General features: G+C 38.0%; 2 protein-coding genes across 4 annotated transcripts in view; one reads left to right on the top strand and one right to left on the bottom strand.

The window, feature by feature from the left end:
• Positions 1 to 8758, top strand: part of LOC144657233 (uncharacterized) — a 39419-nt gene extending 30661 nt beyond the window's left edge. The window contains exons 1-4 of the mRNA XM_078517545.1: positions 4411 to 4518; positions 6086 to 6336; positions 6916 to 7030; positions 7435 to 8758. Coding sequence (XP_078373671.1) covers positions 4437 to 4518; positions 6086 to 6336; positions 6916 to 7030; positions 7435 to 8573 — 1587 coding nt within the window. The 5' untranslated portion in view covers positions 4411 to 4436 and the 3' untranslated portion in view covers positions 8574 to 8758. Of the gene's footprint in view, positions 4519 to 6085; positions 6337 to 6915; positions 7031 to 7434 lie in introns of the transcript that reaches the window.
• The window catches only part of LOC144657248 (lactadherin-like), a 34355-nt gene extending 15195 nt beyond the window's left edge, over positions 1 to 19160 (bottom strand). The window contains exons 1-9 of one of the 3 annotated variants that reach the window (XM_078517569.1): positions 19022 to 19159; positions 17682 to 17761; positions 17014 to 17357; positions 16500 to 16652; positions 15995 to 16323; positions 15507 to 15645; positions 14997 to 15319; positions 14444 to 14582; positions 13189 to 13849 (exon numbers count right to left, since the gene is read on the bottom strand). In XM_078517569.1, coding sequence (XP_078373695.1) covers positions 13830 to 13849; positions 14444 to 14582; positions 14997 to 15319; positions 15507 to 15645; positions 15995 to 16323; positions 16500 to 16652; positions 17014 to 17357; positions 17682 to 17719 — 1485 coding nt within the window. In that variant the 5' untranslated portion in view covers positions 17720 to 17761; positions 19022 to 19159 and the 3' untranslated portion in view covers positions 13189 to 13829. Of the gene's footprint in view, positions 1 to 13188; positions 13850 to 14443; positions 14583 to 14996; positions 15320 to 15506; positions 15646 to 15994; positions 16324 to 16499; positions 16653 to 17013; positions 17358 to 17681; positions 17762 to 19021 lie in introns of those variants that run through there. The other 2 variants (XM_078517570.1, XM_078517568.1) reach the window with 2 other exon arrangements.
• Positions 19161 to 24976: the final 5816 nt, after the last annotated feature.

Raw genomic sequence — 24976 nt, 5'->3', positions numbered from 1 at the left:
ACGAAATGTGTACCTTCCAAAAGACCGTTTGAGGAGAAGAAATCAAATCAGACGGTTGAAGTGAATTATTGCACTTAAAGCCTAATAACCACAGAATATAATGCAGTGAATTTTATTTTCAGAAGTCTTTTTTTCTTGTGGAACTGGTCAATCAAAGTCAGCTAATTAAATATGCATAAATTAGTGAAAAATGGCCATTTTTGCAAAAGGTGCCATAACTTGAAGGGAATAAAATATTTTAAGCTGATGTTTTGTCACAGTAAAAAGCTCACCATACCCAGCATTTATGCTAAGTTTGGGCGAAATCGGTGATATGAGCTGTATCACCTGTTGCCTGGTCCTCTTATGGACACACTCTTAATCGGGCAGGGCCTGGGCCCGATTCATAATCTGCACGGAATTTTTTTTTTGTCGGTAAATCGATCCAGACCCACGCGGCCCAGCCGGCTCTTCTGTCACGGTCACGCAAGATTTAATATTTTTAATAGAGATCAGCCGATCACTCGCATTTAACATGAACACTCTATTCTCTAAAATGTATAATTTTGTTTCATTCCATATTTTACAAGAAGAGAGGGCTGAATATAATCACATAGCGAAAACAAAGACCGCTTGGACATGTCCAAGCTATTTAAAACTACCACTACGTCAGACCCATGTCACGCGATCTCTCGCTTGTAGCTATATAAATAATCATTCACCTATTTTCTGTTTGAATACTCTGCGCTTTGTTTGTGTGAAATATTTATTGTTGTGTTACTCAAGCGTTTGGCTCGGAGCGAGTACAAGTCGTACAATTTACCCGGAACGTGTTAAATATTGCAAAACGACGACTTATTTTCTGGATATCCCAATTTTTGTTTTGAGTTTACGGTATTTTGAGAATCGAAACGTTATCGAAACGTAAGTTGCAAGCTCAGCAAGAATATGTCAAAGCACGGGATACACGTCATCGCGCCAGGGGAATTACCAAAAGCTTGTCGGAAGACGCTAAACGGAGAAACACAATGGGATGGCTTTAGTCTACTCTTTATTTTGGCGTGATTTGGCTTTCTTTTAAATGAACTGGTTTGGGTTTATTTTATTGAACATTCGGAACAAAATAAATATTTGCATGCGTAAGCAGGCATTTTTCCGGCTAGGCAAGTGGTTTTAAAAAGCAAAAGATGGCGTGGTAAAGGAAATTGATGTCACGTTTACTCCGTGACTAACGCAAACACGACTTGTTTGTTTCTCAAGTGACTGCTTTTCTAAAGATTTTTTTTTACTGTGTGGTGCCGTGCCTTTAGGCCAAAGCACTGTAAGAGGTCCGGTGGTCAAACATTACCCGCACGATTATAAACTGCTTGCAGTTCTTGTTGTTATTTTTTCGAACTGTCAAAAAAATCTCACTAATTTACAGTTTGACTTCAGTTTAGCTTAGTAAACATTTGTTCAATTGAAAAAGTGCATTAGTTTATAAGGTTACCCGCAGTTGTGACTAAAGTTAACAGTGTAACAGACGAACTGATCAGGTGATGGGTACTAAGAATAACAGAATGACATTTTTTATACTAAATTACAGTAATTCTATACTCAGAGAACCCAACAAGTAACCAATCAGAATCATGGTACAAGCGTAGCTGTGATTTGTGTTAAAATGGCTTCAGTGATGGGTGTCACATGGATTCTTGGAATTGCTGCAAACTTGAAAGCTTTGTCATTCTTGTGGTACCCGTACGTGGTTTTAAACAGTCTTCAAGGCAAGTCCCTATTCAAGTTTTCATTTTATGTGAGACAGGTTAGACTTTAGCAACCTCGTTCCCAGGGTATCTCTCTCACCTGGGAACGAGGTTGAGACTTTAGGTGTACGACATTTTCTTTGTCCTCCGTCTCGACCATGTATCATTACCCTTGAGGTGGGGTGGGGTGGTGAGTCTAATCTCTATCTTGAAGTAACGTGATTACCGCTAGGCATTGCATGCGCCTAAGCTTCTGCCATTTGTACTGGTTGTTGTTAAAATCATGTAGCAGTAGAGTTTATAATCAAAATTGCTTCGGTTAATTTATCATCATCATCATCATCATCATCATCATCATCATCATCATCTATTAGCCTTTTTAAGATTGGAAATATTCCAGTAATAATTATGGTAAAGCGAGGAGACCTCCAAGAAACCACCAGGCTTATAAGGGGAGGGAGGGGGGGCACCTCGGTTATCAATTTGTTAGAAATTTAGTTGTGGATGGACGGCTAGGTCAATTAAGACTCATCTCATAAAAGTCAATCATCTCTTTTCTTCAAAGTAGAAAACCTAGTCGAGCCAGTGATCGATATTGGGATAGATTTCCAAATTTTAGGACCCTGGTAAAGTATTGTAGACTGCTTAACATAACTTATTATCACAATCACTGCTTTATTACATTTGTCCCATTTCTTTTTTTTTTTTATACAGGGTTCTTTATTTTCTTGTCGTTCGCTCTTAATGGAAGGGTATTAGAGTTGTTCAGGAGTAAATTGACCGGCATCCTGAGACATCTGACAATCAAGAAAGAAGCGGATAGTTCAAGAAATTGTAGCATGCAGTCCACTTGCAACACCGACACTCTTGACACGCAAGATACGCGGCTATGAAATACAAGCAGAACAGTCGTGCAAGCTGTTGCCAGGACAAGCATCAGTGACGATATATGTTGCAGTCCAAAATAGCTTACAACTATAGCCTGGTTTTCACTAGCGACGCAAGCACAAACGCAAGCATAAGCGCAAGGATAACAGCTCTTATTTCTCTGTGAAAAGGGCTTTGACTCAAGCAAAAGCACAAGCGCATTGCATTTTGATGCCTAGTGCTTGTGCTTGCGACATGCACAAGCACAAGGATCAAAATTTGTCCTTTTTGCGTGATCGCGCTTGTGCTGGCGCTTGTGCTTGCGTCGCTCGTGAAAACCAGGCTTATGAGTCCCCTAGAGGAATCTTTGTTTACAATATTTGCCTCATTAGCGTAAGCGCTTCACTGTCTGATTTGAGCGATCTACAGAAAAATCAGTTCTGAATATTGAAAGTACTTGGTACAAATAACTTTCGCTATAAATTTGAGCCCAATGTATTAAATACTTCACCTGTGAAGCTGGTTTAATTGAACACTTGATATTGCACAAAGAATGTATATAGGCTCATTAGCGCTTTTGCCGCCAAGGAATTTTGCAGTTTTTGAACGCTTATATCTCCTTGCCGAATATTGCACGAAAAGTGCTGCAAATTTCGTGAATAATTAAGTTTCACAAGTTCTTTAAAAATCTGAAGTCACTTGGTGTTTAGCATGATGCCTTCTCCATGTAAAGTCTTATGCTAATGAGGTAAAATGTAAACAATGACGTCAGCAAAGATCGCCCTATACGAGAGGAGATGCGTACGATGCGTTTCCAGTAATTAAATACTTTTTGAAAGAGAACACGACTTTGTATAGAGCAGTTTTCACCTTGTTGTGGAAGGCAATACCCATTTGCTTTGAATTTGAATTATTACGTTTTTTGACCGGTTTAAAAAAAAATCCTGCCACCAATCCTAAAACCAATAGTGACTCGCTCGCTCGCACACGCTATACATTACAGCAATTGTTTAAATATGCAAAACAAGTTTCGGTTAACGTTTTATCGAGAATCTTCTTCAAATTAAGGTTCGTAGACACAACGCAAACAAATGATTTGCTGTCAGCGAAGGTTCTCGATGAAACTTGTAGATGACACACTGTGATCAAGTCGCGTTCTTTTTAAAAACGTAAAAGGCTGGAACTTCTTTAGACTTCAAATTAGAAATTAACTCATGAAATTAATGAGTGTACTCACGATAAAAGAATACATTTTAGAAAGGCTTCGCTCGCACTTTATTTTTAGATGTACAGCATTCCCATATTTTAAAAAGAAACTTTGTAATGTTACAAATGTTAATCAAGTAGTAATTATGCACAAAGTTTTTAGCACCCTGCTGATCTAACAGTTAAACTTCTAGATATTACATAATGATATCCTGATTTTTCGAAATATTTGTTTTGTTCCTGCAGTTTAAGTAGCATGCCTGGGGACTTGCTTGGTGTAGCCGAGTGCATTGACCACTATAAACAACACATTCGAACGTCAATGGGAAAAATTGGTTAGAAAAATCTGGGGTGTTCGACTGAGCGTACGCGTTGTAGTTCGAATTCTCGCGAGGTTCGAAATATCAAAGGTACGAGAACTCGGGAAAGTTGTAAGTAGTTTTTTCTTTGACTTCCTTCTTTAATAAAACATTTTTGAAGTTCTTAAAGACAAAATGTGTAATTTTGTAAAAAAGCACTTCATTTTGTTTATTAAACAGTGCATAAATATTTAATTAAGAGGGGGAGATGAATGATTATATAGTCAGATCAGTTTTTATAATGATCAAAGCCTGCAGAGCAACAGTAGTGACATAATTCACAATGAAATCAGTGATGGGCATATCATTTCTTTTTCTGATTTGGATTCCGATGGACAGTTGCAATGGATTACAACCTGAAGAGGGTAAGTGTTTAAAAACGATTTATACAGAGGATTTCAGTGCAATTTTTGTCGCGATCTGTCGCGATCTCTGCTGCCGTTACAACAGTGTTGGCGCGCTGTTACAAACGCTGCAATTTGGCGAGCGACATCGCTCGAATTTCTATATAATGCTATAAAATGAACGAAAGTTTTGTATCAGAACATGTACATGCGTCTTATAAAGAAGGATGATATTTTGTCGTAATCAACTGTACCGTCGGCGATATCAGGTTGGAATCACGACCTTATCGCACTGTAAGTAGTTAGCAACTCTAGTGCAAGACAACATTCGTCGAGGAAATTGCGACAAAATTGTATTGAAAACGGGCCAGAGGAAGCACTTAGGAAATAAATTTAATTTCATACGAAATTCTCAAGCAAATTTATAAAGATGAAAGGAGTTAAAAAACCCGCATAAGGGAACGTCCTCGATGGTGCATAACCTACGCTCTAGTTAACGTTGCCATTTAGGGTAATCAGTGTTGTTTTTTGCTGCAGAGATTGAGTTTTCATGCACTTCTGCAAAATTTATTCAATTTAACGCTGGGCCGGATTCGCCAAAGTTCACGTGAATGAGGCCAAAAAACGTGTGGAAATTCACTCAGATATCTTAATTATATGTCAACTTTAATTTCGGAGAGGACAGCGGCATATCACGCTGAGCGTATGCGGTTTCATGAGGTGCGGTTTCATCTCAGAAGGAAATTCATTTTGTTTTTACATGATACCAGAATGAAACGTCATTCCAGAACAACTCGTTGTCATGTAAACAGATATAGAGAAGGGGATGGAATGAACTCGTTCCGGAATGAAAGTAATTCCGGAATCATGTACACAGGCCCTTAATTTTTTTCTTCTGATTCCTGTACGGGGCCACAGTTTGAACTTAGAGCGAAAAAAAACTGCTATTAAAATAGCATTACCTGTTTAGCCCAAAGAAGCAGCCCTATGGTCAAATTGCTCTTTAAAATTGCAAATGTGGCCATTAATGGGCACAATAACATGTTTGCGCGAAACCTGCGCCATCTTTGTTTTTGATCTCGCACGAAAGGCACGCACGTCACGTGAAAACGCCTTAGGTTGAGCTAACCTGCGATCAGGCTTTCTTTTTTTCGCGGCGGAGGGAAGGAGAAAATTGAGCCGGTCGACTCTGTCATATGAATACTGAATGACTTTCATTCCGGAATGAAACATGTAAACAGGCCCCAACTCACACTGTTATTCTAGAATAATCTCTACAACCGTTTACTGATGAGTTTTAATTCGATATAGTTGTACTCGAAATGCTCTCTGCTGTGAAACCTACCCGTTTATAACCGGCTTAATAACCAGTCGATTTTTTTATATATGTAAACTTTCAATATTTATTATTCGTGTCCTTGACATAACCTGAACTTTTTGATTGAGTCAAAGCAATGTTTAACATCGCTTTAAATATAAACCAAATAAACCCTCCCTACTGAGATAAAACTCTTTAGTATATAACTTACCCGCCAATAACTAGACCTATTTCATTGCTCCTGAGCCATTAATTGGATTTTATCTTTAGAAAATTGTCGGCAAGTGGAAATCAATCCTCCAATCGAGGATCACACTCTCGTGGGTCACGTGTTCAAGAGTATGTTGATACAAGACTCCAGCGCGTGTGAGGTAAACTGTTTCATGGAGGGTGACTGTGTTTCGTTCAATGTCAAGCTACAGCAGCACGGAAATCATTTGTGTGAGTTGAGCAATTCCAGTGACGACGTTCATCCTGAAGACCTTAAAGAGGAACGCGGGGCTAAATATACCTCATTTCAGGTCAGAAAAATACAACTCAATAAGTCCTGTCTTCTTTTAAGCTGAGCACTAGCCTGCGTGCAATACTGTCCGGCGAGCATTAAACACCTGAACGGGCAGAAGTTTTCCCAGGTCTTCACCGCCGGGTGTGCCTGCGAAGTTGACTTTGAAGGTCGACATCGTCACGGTAGACACGTCGGCGCCTCCTCCGACGTGTCGGTAAAAAAAAAATGTATGAGGAACAGGTGATCATATTGTCGAACCTCCTTATTACGGACAGTTCACTTGGTCCTGAAGGAGACCAAACCACATATGAACTCTTGCTTTGTAATAGGCAAAGCCCCATAACACGCCTTTTTCAAGCCTCCTTTCGAGACTTCAGTTTCCTTACTACAGTGCTTCAACTACAGTGAGCACCACGAGGCAGAGTGTACCAGTACTGGTACATTGCAGACAATCAGGGGGCTCCCCTGGGATACAGACTGGGCATCGTATGTTAGCAACATATAACAACTGAAGTAAAGTCTCCTTGGCGCCAGTTATCATGTGTTTGTTATTATAGTTATAACTTCTTTTTGTGTCTAATTTCTGTTATTATAGACCCTATGTTCAAGTAATCCTTGTCCTGCAATCAAGCGATGTCAAACAGGCTTCACCAGCAAAGGCTACCGTTGTGTATGTACAAACGGACTCACGGGACAAAACTGCGACGAAGGTATTTTGCATTGTATTAATTGTATTTATTCAACATTCATTCATTCATTCATTCATTCATTCATTCATTCATTCATTCATTCATTCATTCATTCATTCATTCATTCATTCATTCATTTATTCATTCGTCCGTTCGTCCTTTCGTTCGTTCATTTGTTCGGTCGTTTGTTTCTTTACTTATTTATGTATTTACATAGTCAGTCGATAGTTCGTTCTGCAGGTTTAGTTGGACGTTTGGTCGGTTATTCGATTAGTATGTCAGGCGGCCAGTCGGTTAGTCAGCTGTAGCTAATCAATCAGTCGATCAATCGGTCGATCTTTTGCAATCGGCTAATCGGTCAGTCGGTTGGTCGATCGGTTTGTTAGCACTGAGATGTAATGACGTGCTCATGTTTAAACTTTCAGGACCTCCATTTGTAGCAGTTGTCCCAGACGAAATCGTCACTGAGGAAAGAAGTGACGTCATTATGATGTGTAATGTGACTGCTAATCCCACTCTGGACCTGATCACCTGGAGCAAATCTCAAGGAAGTCTTTCCGTCTCAAGAAGCATAGTCAATGAAGGAAATATTACCATACTAAACGTCACCACAGATGACAGTGGTTCATATGTGTGTACAGCTACAAACATTATGGGTGCCAGCTCATCAGTAGCCCAGCTGCAAGTCTACACTGCTCTTAAGTTCATCACCAGGCCCCCGTCCAAAGTGCTTGTGTACACTGGTCAAACATTGAAGCTGCCATGTTCCGCTTCAAGTGATCTGCAGCCATCAATCTCCTGGATGTTCGATGTCAACCTCTCTTTGCCTCAAGGCGCATCTATTGATGCATCAAACAACTTGATTATTTTGTCTGCTAACTTTACGCATAGCGGTATGTACACTTGCAGTGCCATTAACTCACTTAGTTCACTTTACACAAAAATTATCGTTAATATCAAGTATCCTGAAACCTGCAGCACGGTGAAAACAAACATCAGTGATGTCAGTGGTGATTACGTCATTGATCCTGACGGCGAACAAGGCGAGGCTCCATTTACTGTTTACTGTAACATGAGTGACAAAGGTGGCGTTGGAGTGACAGTTGTTAGTCATGGCAGCGAGAACAGAACCCACGTGATAGGATTTGATAACGCCGGAAGTTACAGACATGACATCGGTTACATTGGCTGCAATCTCTCCCAGATAGAAGGTCTAACAAACGTTTCGACTACCTGCGAACAGTTCATCAAATACGAATGCAAAGGTTCTTTAATGAGATATTTAGAACACTTATATGCTTGGTGGGTGTCAGGTGTTGGAGAAAAAATGACGTATTGGGGCGGAGCTACTCACGGGTGTGCATGCGGTATGACTAACTCTTGCGCTAATCCTTCTAAGTCTTGTAATTGTGATATGAATGATTTTATTTGGCGAGAAGACAGCGGTCTTTTGACTAACAAGTCTCACCTGCCTGTCACTCAGTTGAGGTTTGGTGACACTGATCACGCAGGAGAGGAAGGATATCACACGCTTGGAAAATTGAAGTGTTATGGAATGATTTGAGTTTGGACATCGTATACATTTTGTCTCATACATACAGGAAGAGGTTTCGCATTGTTGCGACAACCTAACGATATGTTCTGAATGGACAAATCTATGTCATGTCCGAGTTTAATATGCACCGCCTGTATATTTTGGACCCTTGTGACTGGAGCAGGTTCTCTTTCTGTGAAGCAGTTAGAAATCAAATCGATACATGCCGTTGGGAACCTGCCTCTTTGATACAACTTGAATATACTATTAAGAAGAGTGTGCTGCCCGCTTCCTTCCTGTCGCCCTTTACCGATTAATGTACTCCGTTTGATTACTCTTTCTTGGAAAATTGGAAAGTACGGTCTCTTACAACCTCGTTCCCATGGCTTTTCCCTTGGCATTTTGGGAAAATTACCAAGGGGAAAACCCTGCGAACGAGGTTGGGACTCCAAGTTTTTTTTTGCAAAATAACAAAACTGTAAGACCTTAAGAGGCTCCGACTGAGAATATGAAGAATCGTTGGACAGGCTGGGGAAATCGAAAATCTTGAAACTTTGCCTGAATAACACCTTTGGGGAACTATGTTCGAAAATATTATTCTCATCTTCTAGGAATTTATGGTTTTCGAGAAATTAAGAAAAAACGAAAATAACGGTTTTTGGCTCATTAAATATGCAAAAAATATGCGTAAAAATGGCAAAGTTCTCGATATTCCTATAAAAGCAATTTTCAATGCTTTAAATCGAAATAAACTTAGAATAATAGCTTGACCTTTCTTCTTTCAGGCAACATAAACTTTCATTTTTTTCCGGCTATTTTGAGGTTTCCTTCGCCTTTTAAAATATTGCTTTATCAAGCACTTCGGGAAAGGGCAAAAATTTAGAAACTTTGGAGGCCAAAAAAGCACCTTGATATGTCCGATATGGAGTCAAACTAAACACTGTGCAAAAGCTCAATGTCTCTTCTGTTATAATATTAAATAAAAAATCTGGGTACTCAAGATTCACACAAATGAGAAACGAAAGTTTACGACCTCCTCGTGCCTAATTTGCATAAAGCTAATTTTTGAATTCGTCCTCCGCTAAGTGATCTGGTCCGCTAAATTTACATTTGGAAGCTATGATTTGCACAAAGAAAGCAAGTTTAAACTTTATTTGATTTTGTTGACGTCTTATGCCTATCAACAGGTTATATAGACGCGAAGAAAGAAGAACAAATAGTAAAATCATCGACTGAGCTCATTGCGTGACCTGCGTCACGTTATGAATTTTCTTGTCAATAATTGAATTAAAAAGATCGGAGGAAAGATTTGTTTGTTAGGACTCTTACATTTCAAATTTAAGATTAAAGATTAAGATAATATCATTCACTTTAATACCTGAAATTGGGAATGATTTGTATATTTTATTTACTCGCATAACTTACGTCAAAAATATAAATCGTGTAGTTATTATATTATTAATTTGGAAGTTTACTTTTTACGAACATAAACGTACATAATTATTAAAACTTTGATGGACATATATCGCTGTTAGCTTCCGTTCAGTTGTCATTAATGGAAATAAAAAACGAAAAGTTTCTCATCTTGTTTTAAAACAGCTATATAAAAGGTTTCGATCGTGCAAAATCCATTCATTCATTCAGATGTACATCACAAAATTAGATTAAAGAGACCGAACATGTACACAGCGACAGGACCCGGCGCCAGAACATTTAACACAAAGCACGAAATTATTCGGCTGAAATTTTAAAATAGAATGACCCTTTACAGTTGTGCCTCTCTTGTTGGTGGGGCTTGGAGTCCAAGCCCAGAAAATCCAGAATTTGTCCAGTTTGTAAATTACCATGCAAAAGCACACTTCAAATTTTGTTACATCTTGTCTGACAGAAACTGAAAGCATCGATAGCGAAGGAAAATTGTTAGTTGCCCGTGCAGAACGAATATCTGGCATCACTGGCTGAAAACCAACGTCTGTCACTTAATGCCTTCGCAAAAGTGTTAGTCTACAGAACGAGTGGTTTAGCGCGGCGCGAAGGATCAAGCGGATAAACAACTGTACCACTTAGCAATCGCGTGCGTGCTCTTGTGTTTGCACTCGCTTGCTCGCACGTTTACATACGCTTTCTATCCCTTGAGCAAGACCGCTTGTTCTGAAGGCTAGTAGGGTAAGGTCAACTGTCATTTCATAACTTAAAACCAAAAGCGATTTTCACAATATTAAAAAAAGTGTTATAACTTAAAAGTCTAGGAAATACTATAGTAATCATGTAAGCTATTATTCATTAAATTTTTACTTGGAAGTTGTTACTGTGGGCTTAAAACAAAATTAAGTAACAGAAAGTTAATGCTTATGTGATCTAGCTCAAAAAAAGCATACCCGTCTCTTGTAAAACAGAGTAGGGTTGCTTGCAGTTCCGCGATCGTCCCTGAGTAAAAGGAGGCTTATGGCTCGCAATTTCCATTGGTATAGAACATCTTGCTCTCCAGTCCGCCAGCGAAAGAACGTGTTCTTGTATTTATGGCAAACTGTTATATGTTCTTGGCATTCTTGCGCTACAAAAATCCTAAGGTATTGGATAGTTAAGCTTGTATTAATTCAGATACCCATACATAAAAGTGGTTCAAAGAAAAAAAAATTTTTAACTTACCTGCACGGGCAACTAACAATTTTCCTTCGCTATTACGATGCTTTCAGTTTCTGTCAGACAAGCTGTAACAAAATTTGAAGTGTGCTTTTGCATAGTAATTTACAAACTGGACAAATTCTGGATTTTCTGGGCTTGGACTCCAAGCCCCACCAACAAGAGAGGCACAACTGTAAAGGGTCATTCTATTTTTAAATTTCAGCCGAATAATTTCGTCCTTTGTGTTAAATGTCCTGGCACCGGGTCCTGTCGCTGTGTACATGTTCGGTCTCTTTAATCTAATTTTGTGATGTACATCTGAATGAATGAATGAATGGATTTTGCACGATCGAAACCTTTTATATAGTTGTTTTAAAACAAGATGAGAAACTTTTCGTATTTTATTTTCATTAATGACAACTGAACGAAAGCTAACAGCGATATATGTCCATCATAGTTTTAATAATTATGTACGTTTATGTTCGTAAAAAGTAAACTTCCAAATTAATAATAACTACACGATTTATATTTTTGACGTAAGTTACGCGAGTAAATAAAATATACAAATCATTCCCAATTTCAGGTATTAAAGTGAATGATATTATCTTAATCTTTAATCTTAAATTTGAAATGTAAGAGTCCTAACAAACAAATCTTTCCTCCGATCTTTTTAATTCAATTATTGACAAGAAAATTCATAACGTGACGCAGGTCACGCAATGAGCTCAGTCGATGATTTTACTATTTGTTCTTCTTTCTTCGCGTCTATATAACCTGTTGATAGGCATAAGACGTCAACAAAATCAAATAAAGTTTAAACTTGCTTTCTTTGTGCAAATCATAGCTTCCAAATGTAAATTTAGCGGACCAGATCACTTAGCGGAGGACGAATTCAAAAATTAGCTTTATGCAAATTAGGCACGAGGAGGTCGTAAACTTTCGTTTCTCATTTGTGTGAATCTTGAGTACCCAGATTTTTTATTTAATATTATAACAGAAGAGACATTGAGCTTTTGCACAGTGTTTAGTTTGACTCCATATCGGACATATCAAGGTGCTTTTTTGGCCTCCAAAGTTTCTAAATTTTTGCCCTTTCCCGAAGTGCTTGATAAAGCAATATTTTAAAAGGCGAAGGAAACCTCAAAATAGCCGGAAAAAAATGAAAGTTTATGTTGCCTGAAAGAAGAAAGGTCAAGCTATTATTCTAAGTTTATTTCGATTTAAAGCATTGAAAATTGCTTTTATAGGAATATCGAGAACTTTGCCATTTTTACGCATATTTTTTGCATATTTAATGAGCCAAAAACCGTTATTTTCGTTTTTTCTTAATTTCTCGAAAACCATAAATTCCTAGAAGATGAGAATAATATTTTCGAACATAGTTCCCCAAAGGTGTTATTCAGGCAAAGTTTCAAGATTTTCGATTTCCCCAGCCGGTCCAACGATTCTCCATATTCTCAGTCGGAGCCTCTTAATAACCCTATTTGAAACTAAAACGGAACGGGTTACTTGTGTCGACCAACTATAACTCCAATTTACCTTATACCTGTAATATAATCCATTATGTTTCAATCAAAAGCAAAAGGTAACTATCTTAATGTGTAAACCAAAAGAACAGAATAGCACGGCTTCTTCAATCTATAGCTACTATTCCCCGTGAAACACTGTGTGTGAGATCGCTAGGGTTTGCATATATGTCAAAAGGTACATCCAACTGCGATTAAGATCAAACCCTAGGCCTGGTATTAAACCATATGCTTAAAATATTTTTGTTATACTAGTAGGTAACTTAAGATAGCAGCTGATTAAGTGTTATCTTTAATGTCATTCCTTTCTGTACAATCGTATGTGTTACAAGTAATGTCTGACCATTTTTTCAGTTCTTGCAGTATATAAACACAATAGGATAAACATGGTATTATAAAAATATTTGTAAAATTCATTAACTATTCATAATGGTTCAAACCAATCCCAGCACAGTATTCAGATCACATGTACACAACTGAATTAACTTTTGATACAAACTCCTGCTCAGCTAATTAGTATTCATTAACTTTTGATACAGATCTCTACCGAATCGCATAACAATACTTTGCATTAAATCTATTGTTTTCATTTCTCAAGTAACGGATCACCATTGTAAACGCCCATACAGATCGGACGCGAATGTTTTATCTACTACATAAAAACAATAGGATAAAAACGAATTCGCGCTGCGGATTCGTATGCAAATTCATAAATGGCTCGGGCTGTTTTGTACCAGTGACGTAAGGAAGTACAATTTGACAGTATATGTAATGTATTTTGGCGTGCTAAATATAACCATTAGGCCACCACACCTTCCCACTTTGAAGTGTACAACGCTTAAAAAGCAGCACTGTCAGACGATTGTAATATCGCTGTCCCAGCGATTACTAATCATTCAGTGATAACCAATCTGTGATTCTTCACCGAACCTGTACAAATAATATGTATTAACAACCATGTTTTCAAGTCTCCTTTTGAGAATTTCCAATGCACTTTTTGGCAGTGAATCCTCTACCTAATTTGGTGACCAGGGACTCAAACCAATAAGCAATCTCTGATTAACGAGTTTAAGTCTGTATGTGAGTTCATTTTCGTTGATGCATTGTATCTTCTGAAGTTCCAAAGTAAATTATGTCAAGGTTGATTTGCCATTTCTACGAGAAAACGAAGAGTTAATAAAAATTTGAATTGATGTCAAGGCCTAATCGATTAAAGGGACTGTGTCACGGATGTTAGCCAAATTTTGGCATGGGAAATAGCCATTGAATTCGGTCAAATATAAAAATATCCGCTTAAAACAGTGAAGGAACATCTCAATAACACAGCAAATACAAAAGAAGGAACGGATTTCCAAAAATGTAGAAGATTGAAACGGATTGCGCTATGGGTTTTTGAAATACTGTTGGGTTGAATAGTTTTCAAAGTTAATCTCGTTTGCTTGTAACTTTAAATTATAACGCCCGGGAGACACATTTGGTTGTAATAAAGCTATAGTTTTCTCATTTAGATCCATAGAAGTAATTTATTTGCAAGCATTAAGTTTCACAGCGAATATTTGGTAAAACTTAATAAAATAACTTTAACTCTGCGTGACAAAGTCTCTTTAAAGTTCCATAAGTTGAATCTTTTTTGTATCGCACGTCACCCAGCTTTATTAAAGACGAAATATAAACGACACCTTTATAATCAGGCTCAAATAGCATAAACGTTAACATGAGAGGGAATACAACTGCAAAATGACAACTAACTGTTGGTGGTGTACAGCTCCACTCTGAGACAGTTCCAATTATGTTGTTTAGTTGGATGAAAACGAATGTATCTCGCTGACACAGGTGTTGGAAACTTGTGATGCTCAACTGTGTTACTGTCACTTTCCCTGTGAAATCCCTATAAAATACATACAAGCGAGCTGCTTATATGAAACTACAATGTTGTATATTATTATTAAATTACTGTCAACGAAATCGTAGTCATTATATTTAATCATTGTCACAGCTATCGTTATTGTCACCACATCCTTGTCTTCCTACTCCTACTCCCCCTACTACTCTCCTCCTTCTCCTTTTCCTCCTCCTCCTCCTTCTTCTTCTCCGCCTCCTTCTCTTCCTCCTCCTTCACCTCGTCGTCGTCGTCGTCGTCATCATCATCATCATCATCATCATCATCATCATCATCATCATCAACAACAACAACAACAACACAACCTTACCGTCATTGTCATGGTCATCATCCTGGTCATTTTAAATATCATGATACTTTTCTTTTCATGCCTTATTTTTTATACATACATTAAGATCTCACCACTTCGGAGCCATTTCCATACTGATATGTTTTCCAACTGTTTCTGTCGGATGAATAAGACAGCTTGAAATGTGTAACCCATTCATTGTTATTTCTGTCTCCCTGAGTGGCAGCAGCACACAATTGAGTTGTTTTTTCAAGATCAACCTGAAGCCAGTCGTCTGTCCTGTTAGGTTCTTTCGCACACCAGCCATCACCTCTATCACCATTGAGTCGACCGTAAGCAGGCTGGTAATTCTCGCCAAAGTGCGATGAAGCATTCATCTGATCATCAGGGATGATAACTGGACTGGCAACACCAACAGGATTATTGTGACAATTGTCTACGCATGTAAAAGAGTTCAAATCAAGTTAGGATACAGCCATTAGCTACTTGGTGAAGATAAAAAAAAATAAAATTTATATAGCGCTAAAATAAAATAAGCACACAGAATATCTCTCGTGGGAAATGTTAAGACAAACAAGCATGTACTTTAAAAAAAAGCTTTAATTGAAGAATGACAAACTTACTCTCGGTAGTGAACAATTCTACTCTGAGACAGTTCCAGTTGTGCCGTTTAGTTGGATGAAAACGAATGTATCTTGCAGACACAGGTGTTGGAAACTTGTGATGGTCAACTGTGTTACTGTCGCCTTTCCTGTGAAATTCCTATTCGAATAACAAGGAACGTAATTAATTTAAATGAGAAAAAAAGTGATAGACTCACGTAAACATCTACAACTGCAGACGCAAATGGCAACTTGAGTGTGCTGGTCAGCTTCGTTCTACCACCTTCGCTGTGATTTTTTTTTATAGAAACAGTAAAGCGTTTCTTCTCATCTGTATCAACTAAAATATGTCATCATTATCGCCATGGCCATCTCAATTTTCGTCGTATTCGTTGCGTCTTTGTCGTAAAAACTGTCTTCGCTGTCTCGTCATCATCAAAGTCAACGAATAATTAACGTCATAATGCTTTGTCTGTCATACGTTTTGTTTAAAAAGGAATACAGCTTACCACTTCGGAACCATTTTCAAACAGATATGTTTTCCATGTATTTCCATCAGATGAATAAGACAGCTTGAAGTGCGTAACCCATTCATTGCCATTTCTGTCTCCCTGAGTGACGGCAGCACACACTTGCATTGTTTTTCCAAGATCAACCTGAAGCCAATCGTGTGTCCTGTTAGGTTCTTTCGCACACCAACCGTCTCCTCTGGTACCATTGAGGCGCCCGTAAGCAGGCTGGTAATTCTCGCCAAAGTAAGATGAAGCATCCATTTGATTATCAGGGATAATGTGTAGAGTGGTGATTCCGACAGCGTTAATACAGTTGTCGAGTGTAGCTATAGACAAAATATTTTTATGCACGTGATGACATGTAATTTGTATGCTTTATTAAGCAATATTGACTGTCTTCTTCTTGCTCTTTGTTTTTGGGACTTTTTATGTCACTTATGACAAAACGTTGTAAAGGCTGTTTTATTGTGGATGGGGTTTACGGTAGCTCATTAGGACTTACCCTCTCCTATTGTCATGTTACAATAGACCAAAAAAGGAAATCCAGTGCCTGTGGGGTCCAGCCAGTAGATTGTGCTAATGGCTCCTTTCCCTTCACTTGCTTTTATTTCCTGACAGGACTGTGCTGGCAGCTCGAGGATGGAACCCAAAGGAACTGCATGCAATGAAATAAACATTTTTACTTTAGCAATAACTTCAATAAATATTTGAAATAATCGTTTTGTTTTATCACAAAATACTATATTGAGGTGTCATTACTGTATCTTGATTTGTCTGGATTTCCCTGAAAGATTCAAATTACTAAACTAAACTATAGTTTTAGAAAGATAATTACGATGTTTGCGTAGGGAAAGATCAAGAAATTTTCTGTTTATTCGAATTAGAGAATTATTTTTTGTACATGCATAAAAGAAATGTGTTCAGGACAAGTTACACTTATTTTCAATTTCTTCCATATTCCTTTGTCTAGTTTGTAGTGAATGTTTCTGTATTAATCTTATTAACATATAGCGCACCTCTGTTTAAGCGCCTGATGTAAAACCGAGCAGGGTCTTGTTTAAAATTCTGGGGTTTTGCCTCCTTTGTTCTGTTGTTGAGCTCACAGGTTTTCGTCTCCATGGCGTAGTTGAAGCTTTGACAAGTGATTTCTCGATCACACCTGTCAGCACAAACGTGAGGACCTCTTGTTGAGAAGTTTTTGAAGACAAACCCTTCCAGAGCCATGCCTTGTATGTTATATTCTTCTCTGCACTGGTTAGGATCAGCCCCTGGCACAAAACTGGTCCAGACAACAATAAAGATAACAAGAAAAACTGGCGAGAGCTTATTTGCAGTCCTTTTAGTTACTCTTGAAGATAAACTGTAAAAAAAGTGATACATAACTTTATATTAGTTAACAAAAAAGAAAAAAATATGCTCTCAATCGTTCACAATTCGAATTAACTACAGCAGTAGTCGTATAGTCTGACCATCCGAGTGAGAGTACTTCTGAAAAGAACTTTTAATGGTGCCTGACGTTTCGACAACCTGAGCGGAAGTCGTCTTCAGAATCAAGGCTCTTGACTCTGAAGATGCATGACGTTTTCCCAAACTGTCAAAACGTCAGGCACCAACAAAAGTTTTTTTCAGAATTAACCTGACCGGACGATCGGGCTAAAACATGAACTGAGGATATGGACATTACCTCTTCGACTTCGTTAAGCTGCTGTTGACGGACATCATTCCAACCAGACGCAGATAAATTTGACAAATGCACCTGTGTTTCTGAACATTAAAAAAGCAAATACATTACAGAACGTAGGAAATTAAACCCTTAACAAAACAAAATCAGTATATTTTTCATCTAGGCGGCAACCGATAAGCTAAAGGGAATTAAAATTCTTCGAAATAAGAAAAACTGCATCCTTACATGGCATCCGAACAAAATTTGTGCCATATACCCTTCTAGGTAAAATAACAAGGAACGCTAGTGGTCTTTGAAAGACGGCTTATGCGCTCACCTGCTTTTCTGCTTGTCACAACTTTATTAAAAAAATTATATTTGTTTTAGAATAATTAAAACTAAATTTCAAAGAAATAATTTCGTTCTGTAGACAACTAACCAAGCAGGGTGTTATCAATATCTAGAACAGAGAAACCGACCTCAGCCGTTTAAAAAGGCAAGCACACTTGGCACTAGACTAAATATTAAAATGGCACTTGGCACATTTCCTTTAACACAATTTTCGTTGTTGGGGATCTTATATTAAAACGTTTTTTAAATGTTTCGATTTTGCATAGGTAATGAGTTTTTTTTATATATATTTGTATATTTGCACAAGAAGAAGTGATAGAGTCGAGGTAAGCGCCAGCAGATTTCAGAAAACTGGCAAAAATTGAAGAGTTAAAGCATTAATTTTGCTTGGCCTGGTTTCCACTACGTTCTAAATTAAGTGAATTCCAAACTGTTCCCATAAGCTTTTATTTTGGAAAATAATGTGGATCCAATGTTACGTATTCATAGAATACTAACGTATTTATATTTTGATGTTTATTCAAAACTCCGCCAAATAATAGTATAAGTGATAGTATGGTTTTTTAAATGGTACAAAACTACAGATTTTAAATACTTATTCCGAAAGAAAATGGAAAAAAGTGCACCAACTATAGCGATTTATTACCAACCTTTTCTGCTGTTTTATCTTACCTGAGATTTTTACTTCAACAAGCATTAAAAATGGTGGAATTAATAGCTTCACAGGCACAGAAAAATAACTTGTTATTAATGGATCTGGCTTCATTTACTCTTTTCGTGTGCGTTGGCGGTTCAGTGTACAATGTACGGTTCCTAACTGGAGCATAAATTAATTTATATACTCTATGCTTGAAAGCGCTGCAACACCTAAATTTGAAGTTTGTATGTCAGCTTACAAGCTTAAACTGGGCATTGTTATAGGAAATAAAGTGATCGATGTAAGACAAAAGCGAGAATCAACGGTTCACTTCATGACGGAACGTGTAAACGAAAATAAAAAAGAAACAAACCTTTCTTCTTCGTCAAGTCATTGCCGGACACGGTCGACACGAGAGCTGCATGCAGTACGCCAATTGTCGACTGATCAATCTATTTCAAAAGAGCTAATTGTGGACGATTGACTGTTTTTATCGCACATGATGAAACTGGAGTATTTTGGCTTAAACAGACATTCTTAACTAAAAAAAAGGAAACAAAGCTCTAAAAATTTACACCTTAACATTAGTTTCTATCGCCATGTTGGTTGGTCTTTCAATCGTACTTTGCTAATTGACAAGTGTTACATGCGCATGAGAAGCAAAACACCTTTCATCAAACACCATTCAGCAAAAAATGTCAGAAGAGTTTTGTGGAGCCGTAGGCTAGCGGCACTTCTTATCCGTCACAGCAAACACCACATTATAAACGCAGCATAGAAACAAACATTTGTTAAATCATCAAACATCTTAAGATTCAGTTTCATTTTCCTTTGTTGAGCAAATATTATTTTCCTCGCTGGTTGTGACTTGTCGCTCGTTACTGTTTGATCATAATGCTTTGAAAAGATCTAGAGCAAGACCGTATGCAGTTATGCAATCTTACCTCTGCGGTTCCCCTTTCTATTCCCAACGCTCCTCTCTCTGATTGTGAATAAACGCGACGAGAAATTGCCGCATTTGAAGTTTCTTTCGGTTGAATAGCAAGGATTGTGCAAAATTTACAAATGGAAGCGACAACAGCTGTTACTGTTACTGACACTGAATTTTAAGTAGATTTTACCATACTGCAGTATTTTACGTCAACGAATTATGTGAGGTTCTCTGACTTCAGAGTAAGAGTAAGAATAAGAAATTTTCGTCAAACTCTCTCCGAATAGAGGCGGCATTTTGGAAGTAGACTATACCTAACTTACATACCTATCTAAAGTATAATAGGAAGGAACAATATTTTGGACAACTGTACTCGCAAAATTTGCATTTTGCTTGTTACTATACAAGCTTTTGTGAACCCAATATAACTTCATGATTTATAACAGTTCTTCAGTCAGGCCCTACCTAATCCACAAAGCTTTACTCCAGTTGTATAAACGGATTTCAATTTCTATCAATGTACTTTAATGTTTATTTTTTTCAGTTAATACAATTCCTGTGGAGACAAACGCAAACAAAATTTTGAGGCATTAAATTTATGGTTTTGAAATGGCGAAATGGCGTTTAGCTTAAATTTGAGAAAAAAAGATGTTCCGTGAATTGTAAGCCTTTAAATGTAAACTGTTTATTCATAACTCCAGATCAATAAAGAAGTTGAATTCACAGTACGTTAGAGCGGAAGGGTAATTTCTGTACCGGCGAAAACTATAAGTCATTTAATCTCAAGTTGTTCTACAAATTAAAAACTGTCGTCACAGCGTGTGATATGCAGTATTTACTCCGGCTTTGAAGCCTCACAGATAAGTTCGCTTAGCAGCAGCCAAAGATTATTATGCTGCTAGTAAATATCCGTTTTCAAAGACAAATTTCATGTTTGATAGTATACTATCCAACATGAAGTTTGTCTTTGAAAACGGATATTTAAAATGTAAGCCATTATGATGTAAGGATGTCTATGAATTATTAACAGCTTCAATCAGTAAACCAGTCCTTTTTTCGGGGGTGTCTAAAAGATCATACATTTAATATCAGCTTTTTTTCATCAGACATCGGAAATGTACGTAAACCGACAAAAGGATTATCGAAGAATTAAATTCAAGCTAGTGGAATGTTACCAAGGCTTTATTAAATAGATTTAACTAAGCCTAAAAGCGGAGGACCATGGTTATTTACTTCGCCCTTTTATTATAAATCCGAATTTACTGACCGTTAACAGAAAAAAAATTAGTACTTGAGCCCCCGATCCAATGTAACCCATCACTTGGTCAGCGATAAACTTCAAAAAATCATTCAACCTCAATGAATTCTATATGTGAGCCGCGATATGGTCATGTGATACTAGTCAGCGGATACCTTGTTTTGACAGCTGTTAATTGATCATGACATGGATGTTTAATCTCAAAGATGTAAGCTGACGTTAACCAAAACCTTCAACCTATTTGTGGAGTATGGCCGCCATGTTGGGGTGACGTCATCGCTTGGGCGCACGCGTCCGTGGACCATGCCGCTAGCCATGATGACCATGAAAAACCAAAAGCATGGGTCCTTTTATTTTCTATGGGTATGGGGCTCTGCTCTATGGACCTTCGGGCCGCTGGGTCTCCGCCAATAACATTCAACAATGTTAAAAACTTCAGTTCATCCCACTATCGGTGTTTTACAACTATGGATAATCTCTTCGATGACGATTTTGGCCGAAAAAAATTGTAGAAAAAAAGAAGTTGTTTAAATTACTCACGACCTCAGACAAGCAAAGGTCCTAGCCTAACTCACAAAACTTATCATATTAAGCACACTTTCATATTTTTCAGTTCTTCTTTTTACCTAATTACATGAAATTTTCGCGACACGTTTATTTCGCGATTTTCGCGATTCTAAAAAAAATCGCGAAATTAAAGTGACGCGAACAATAAGTGTCGCGAACATAACATGACGCGAAAATTAGGTGACTCACATGCCTCAATGATCAAGGAAGAATAAGTCTAGTACCACTAAAGGAAGGGACTTTCAATGTAGATTGATGTTATCGTCAATTGACTCAAGAACAATAACTCATGCACGTACAAGCATGACCTACTTGTAGACATTGTGAGAACTGCTCAGTCGTTGCCAAGATTTAGTCCCGCCCTTGCATTTTTGTTAATTTTGACGTCATTGTTCCTTTGATGAAGTCGTTTTTTTTTTAATTCAAGGGCATGTAATATAATATTGCCAAGGAAATGTAAATTGTGTCTTACTCAAAAACGCGAAATTGAAGTGATTCAAAATACAAAATTCTCGCAAAATCGCGAAATTTAAGTGTCGCGAAATATGCACACCTCAAAGTCGCGAAATTAACGTGTCGCGAAATTTTCATGTAATAATTAAGGTAGTTCCATGTGACTTTACTCATACAAGTGAATGTTTCTCATAGGCTCAATTCAACATTAATTTTCCTTTTCTTTTCAAACTGTCCGGTGGAATCTGATTACTTTTTTTCTCAGTCAATATTGCCATTGGCAGGAATGTATTTTAATAAAAACTGGGATAGTTTGTTTTGTCTCGAGCGCTATATATTTCCAAGCACAACAATTGGTCGTATTAGATACGTCAGAAAAACAGGCTTGAACTCTTCATTTTTTACGATTAACTTTATTAAAACTGAATGGACCCTATGGGTGCTTTTACTCAAAAAAAATCCCAGTTTGGTTTCAGAAATTTGATATTCTTGCTTGGCACTATTTTCCGTTACTATTCCTTATTTATCCTAGACCTGTTGGGGGGAGGGGGACGGGCAAAAAGTGCTCACACGTACTCAGGTACTCCAACAACATTAACGTAATAGTGGCCAAACCTAGTAAGGTTTCTGCCACTTAATTGGTGTTTATATTTAAGCTTATTCGGTCTTTATTTGTAAGATTTTGATTTTTATGAAGATTGTGTTCTAAAACCTGTAAGCTTTCGAATCATTAAATTATTTTAAGAGTGGCTGACATTTTTGAAAAAGTGACGCGACGGGGGATACAATATGGCGGACTTTGGAAATGCAGGATGTCATTTTGCCGTGCTATTACGTCACTATTGAAAGATGACTACCGCTAAAAAAATTCGGAATGTTTAAGACACCTTATAAACGTAAAAATAATAACATGAATAAGTTAATTTCGGAGAGTCAATCCACTTCGTGCCCTTGGGCACATAAGGCCGAAGTTAATTTCGGAGATAATGTACTTAATTATAAATGGGGGGAATTTTGTCCGCGCACCTAAGGCTCAAGAACGAAACAATTAAAAGGGGAAAGCTAAAAAAATAGAAAGTAGACAAAACAAAAAGTACAAATGTCTCCAAACACTGACAGTTTCTTTACCAACATAAATTTGTCGTGTTGAGTAATGTCACTGGCTATTTTCAGGATAAGTCTCGTCCGTATCATGTTGTTTATTTAGATTTAAACAGCCTGGTTAAACTCTTTCGAGTAGAAATTATATCAGAAAATGTCACTTTTAAGTAGAGGTGCATGTTGATCATGAATTGACTTTTTTAATTTATTCTATTGATTATTCAGATTGCCGTATCTTGAAACTGAAACCTGTTCAGGAGGGTAAAGCTCTGCAAGGACACGTGATTAAACGTTTGATGGTAAAAAGATCTAGAGAGAGCTCGTGCCTGGCACACCATTTCAGAAAAGAGAATTGTCTTATAATATTAGTCCTAAGCTTGCGGACGAAGGTCATAGGTCGCCTAAACTGGGCAATTCCGATCACGTACTACATCCTGAAGATCCTGTGGATCGGGATGGATTTACCAATCAACCGAGGTGAGAAATTGCTTGAACTTCACAGGAAGCCAAGGTCACGTTTCGAGCGGTCGGTAGGTAATCGTTGTTGCGTGACACTAGACCGTTGAGGCTTTGTATGGATTTATTTGTTATTAATATAATGGGTCGATTTTGCCGTATTTATGCTTAAAATTCAGTAAATATACAAAATAAACTTACATTTGTTGTGCCCTTTTGCCTGTTTTGCGTCTTGAAGTGTTGTTTTAGGCGATTTTTTTCCTTTTCAGTTCCTTCTTCAGAACACTGCCATGGCGATGGATCCGCGATCGAGCGGCGATTTTTTGCTCGAAAATCGGTCCCATCGGCGGTTTTTTCTTACTCACATAAATTAAAGGTCGACAATTGTCCTCCTCCCACGAATCCACAGCTTTGGAAAATCTCAATGTAATCTTTTGAAATAAACCGATTTCCACGACTAATCCATCCGTTTCGGATGTCAGCAATTCCTGTGTAATTCGAAATGGAGACGACCGTTTGAAACTTGGCTTAGTGGCTTGGCCTGATGTCAAATTTACATACGTCCACAGGAGGGAAGGTAAAGATTACTTCGTCCCAATCCAAAACTTTAGCACCTCCCCACAGTGTGGATGGTCACTTGTTGGCACATCGTAAAATGTTTTAATCAAAAGCACATCTCTGCTTGTAGCTATCGCTCGAGGTCGGAGAGATGCAGGAAGAAGGGTTACCGATTGGTAAATAAGTTTAATCGAGAAACGTTAAAACACTGTGGGGAGGGGCGAAAGTTTCGGATTGCGACTAAGTATATTTTACCTTCCCTCCCGTGGACGTATGTGTATTTGACTCCAGACCAGGCCGCTAAGCCTAGCAGGAATCGCAGACCTCCGAAACCGATTGATTCGTCGTGAAAATCGGTTTATTTCAAAGGGTATGCATTGAGATTTTCCAAAGCTGTGCATTATTAGAAAGTGGACATTTATCGACCTTTATGTGAAAAAGAAAAAGATGCCAATGGAACCAATTTTAAGACTTAACATCGCCGATCGATCGCCCGGGGGGCCCCCTCCCCTCCCCTCCCCGGGATCGATCGCCGTGGCAGTGTTCTGCCACAGTGTAAGCCAGGAAAGAGGAACAGGAAAGAGAAAAATTAATCGCAAAAACACCACTTCAAGGCGCAAGCCAGGCAAATGGACACAGCAAATGGAAAAAGTAAGTTTATTCTGTATATTTACTGAATTTTAAGCATAAGTACGGCAAAATCGACCCAGTAATAACAAATCCTATACAAGTCTTAAGCCGGCGACACACTAGGCGATTTTATTCGCCGATCGCGGCGAATTTAATCGCTAGCGATCGGCGAATAAAAATCGCCGATATCTGACATGCCAGATATATCGGCGATTTTATTCGCCGGTCGCGGCGATCGGCGAATAAAATCGCCTAGTGCGTCACTGGCTTAAGAGTGATTTCACAAAACCCGTGAAATAGTTATTACACTTTTAGCTAGTACTAGACAATAATTCCATTGTTTTCTTTTGTTGAGTTTTGACTATTACATACTA

This window comes from Oculina patagonica, chromosome 6, assembly GCF_052425735.1.
Source record: "Oculina patagonica isolate OP01 chromosome 6, crgOcupat, whole genome shotgun sequence".
NCBI classification, from domain to species: domain Eukaryota; kingdom Metazoa; phylum Cnidaria; class Anthozoa; order Scleractinia; family Oculinidae; genus Oculina; species Oculina patagonica.
The sequence above is the reverse complement of the archived record's forward strand: the minus strand, read 5'-3'. Positions and strand labels throughout refer to the sequence as shown.